This window comes from Alexandromys fortis, unplaced genomic scaffold, assembly GCF_014885135.2.
Source record: "Alexandromys fortis isolate MF-2015 unplaced genomic scaffold, M_Fortis_MF-2015_v1.1 scaffold_2809, whole genome shotgun sequence".
Lineage (NCBI taxonomy): Eukaryota > Metazoa > Chordata > Mammalia > Rodentia > Cricetidae > Alexandromys > Alexandromys fortis.
In genome coordinates this window covers 1-3,364 of record NW_026070670.1, presented here as the reverse complement: position 1 = coordinate 3,364, position 3,364 = coordinate 1, and the positions used below count along the sequence as shown (strand labels likewise).

General features: G+C 37.1%; 1 protein-coding gene across 1 annotated transcript; it reads right to left on the bottom strand.

Annotated features, from left to right (window-relative positions):
* Nucleotides 1-2,775: 2,775 nt before the first annotated feature.
* On the bottom strand, nucleotides 2,776-3,360 carry LOC126496325 (olfactory receptor 4D9-like; the record flags this gene model as incomplete). Its single annotated transcript, XM_050133849.1, has 1 exon — nucleotides 2,776-3,360. A coding segment is annotated over one exon (585 nt), but the record flags the coding sequence as incomplete, so codon positions are not given.
* Nucleotides 3,361-3,364: the final 4 nt, after the last annotated feature.

The window sequence follows — 3,364 nt, the reverse complement described above, 5'->3', positions numbered from 1 at the left end:
ACACACATACTCCTTTTCATCTGACTTGGCTTGTTCCCAGTCTGGAACATTTAAACACCCTCCTGTACAAAATCTTTGGCTGTCTTCCTTGTTACTTCCATACCTTGTTCCTTTAAGAGTTTCAGTTACTTTTTGAGGCCTTTCAATTCACCCTCCTGCCTCTTTATATTTATTTATCTTTTGGAGGATGTCCCTCAGAGTTACCTCTGGGGATGAAAAATAAAAACACTTTACCTTCCTCAATACGCTTCTTGGACTCCTTGACCTCATTCACATATCCCCACTTTCCAGATCTCAGTGGAACCTCCACTTGCTGAAACCAGCGCAGCCTGGATAGCCAAGACTGGCAGCGGGTGCAGGGATTGAGACACAGAGGCTTCTTTTCAGGTGGAAGAACAGCAACCTTTATTTTGCCCAGCAAACTTTTATACTTCTACTCCTTCTGTGGAGACCCACTGTCCAGAAAGAACACAAACATCCTTGTCAATTACAGACCACAAGTAAGTTCCTCTGTCAGTCAGGGGGAATGAGGGCAGCTGGATCACAACTGGTTGAAAGAGGTTCCCCATCAGGAGCCAAAGTGTGTTTTTTTGGCTCTAGTTTAAACATCACAGTGTGCTTGTTTGGAATAAAGTATTTCACTGGCTCTTGTTTCAGGGCCTGGGTGGGTTTCTTTCACTGGCTGTGGTTTCAGGGACTGGATGGTTTTCTTTGGCTGGTCCTTCTTTCTTATAATACTTAGTCCAATACTGTTAAATCCTACAGACAAATGTATTGTGTCTATGTCTCACTATCTTCTAAAATGGCACTGAATTGTAGGCCAGAGGAAAACTGTGAAGCTCTTCTGGGAATTCATGCTTCAGTATGATAAATGTAATTTCCAGTGAACACATAATTTTCTATTCATAACAAACAATAGTGAATATCTTTTTATTCACTACTTGGTGCTTAAAAAGTATCAGAAGCTTTTTTTCTAGAGCAGTTTATTGATATTGCAGGATGATTTAATTATTAAAGAAGCTCCATAATGTTGAACAAAACTTGAATTCATAATTAACATGTTAGGCTCAAGTAGACACAAACCACTTCCTCTATTCAGGTTATTTAATCATGCTCAATTAAGTAAAAGGCAAAAGTAGCAAACATTTTGTGACAGCTAGCTTCGAAGTTATTTTATTCCTTTATGTGAGAACTGAAGTTCTCTGAATAAAACCAAATAAACCATATTGAACCTCCTCATTTTGAAGATGGATTCTGCTGTTATTTCTTTTTTTTTTAAGTTCTAGTTTTGAACCCAGTAAGATTTATATGGGAAAATCCATGTATCTTTTTCAAGTAAGATTGTCTTAATCACTTATCTTTGCATGTCTGTGTTGACCAACACATTAAGTACCCAAAATAAAAATATTATGGTTTATTAAATTGTTAATGATTGACCAGGGGATGATGGATGCACACCTTTAATCCCAACACTCCAGAGGAAAAGGCAGGCAAATCTCTGTGAGTCCAGGCCAGCCTTGCCTACAAAACAAGTTCCAAGACAGCCAGAACTGTCACATAGGGAAACCCTGTCTCAAAAAAAAGTTAATATTTGAACCCTTAATAGTTTTATTCTATTATAGGTTAGACTATATATAACGTGCAATATTATACATTATTATATCATATTTATGTTATACTATATTCAGTGAGGTATTATATAGCACATATATTTGATTATCTATGATATACTCTATATTAAAACATATAAGATATGTTTTGTCTTGTATAATATATTATAAATTATAATTTATATTGGTTATAATAATTATATTTTAAATTGCATTGTTGTATTTCATTTTATTAGATTGTTGTTAGATATAATTATGCATTGATTAAATATTAATAACATTTAATAAATTAAATATTAAATAAGGTATGTGATCCTGTATTATTAAAAGTTATGATAATCACTATTATTAACTATTAGATGCATTTCACTGAATTTTTTACCCCAGTCTTCCCTGATACAACGATACAGAAGGAAGGAGGAAATGCATTTTGCCCTTCTGTATATAACTACACTGAGTTTAGGCATTCAGGCCTTTTCGTATTTGCTAACAGTATAGGCTGATTGGAACTTAGAATGTTTCTACAAACACTACAAATACTATTTGACTGCATTGTAATTATACTATTGTGTGCATGGATTTTAGCAATTTTTTTAAATTCTAATTATTGACTAAGACACATGAAACCTGATTGAATGTAAAATCACAACACTTTCTGACCCAGTCATTTCTATTTCATTTGGTTTACATGAATATGTGTCTGTTCTATCAAGTTAAGTTGGACAGTGGTGGTGCATGCCTTTAAGTCCAGCACTTGGGAGGCAGAGGCAGGTAGATCTCTGAGTGCTGAGTTGGAGACAGGAAGATTTCAGGGTATTTGAGGTTAGTTGGGCTACATAAAGAGTTATGGAGCAAACAGGACTGCTGAATTAAACTTGTCTTAGAAAAAAAAAAACAAAATGCAAAGCAAAACCTTAAAGTATTATTGTAGTGTACAATGATCTTTTTTATGCATCTGTTTCTTCATAATTCACAGATTCCATTGAGATTTAACTGGTGAGTCTATGAGACCATACTTGGCATACTGAAAATATACAGAAGAATTAGAACTGTTAGTTTGAGGTCTTTTGGATTGTTGAAGGCCACTGTGAGAAGAGAAATGATGAGTATAAAGAATAATTTTATTTTACATACAAATGTTTTCAAACGTGGTTACAAGAAGGAGCTATTGCTCTTCTCTATTAGAAGGCCCAAGTCTTTTCCTGAGTCTCCTCATGGCTGACTTCATCTCCTGGTTCCTCAGAGTGTAGATCAAAGGGTTGAGCAGAGGGGAGATGACCGTGAAGGTGACAGAGATGGCTTTATCTGTAGGGAGGGCAGTGAATGGCCGGGCATAGACATAGATGCAGGGCACAAAGTGCAGGGTGACCACAGTGATGTGGGAGGTGCAGGTGGAGATGGCTTTCTTCCGTCCCTCTCCTGAATGAGACCGAAGCATCATCAGAATGACTGTGTATGATATCACCAACAACATAAACCACAGAGTAGCAACCAAGCCATTGTTGGAAATCATCAGCAGCTCCAGAACAAAGATGTCTGTGCAGGCAAGTTTGATGACCTGGGGGACATCACAGTAGAAAGTGTCAAGAACATTGGGTCCACAGAATGGAAGTGTCAGCAAGAGAGAAATCTGCACAATGGAGTGGATAAAGCCTCCTACCCATGAGGCCACTATTAAGCCAATGCAACGGCCTCTGCTCATGATGGTCACATAATGGAGGGGCTTGGAGATGGCCACATATCGATCTAGAGCC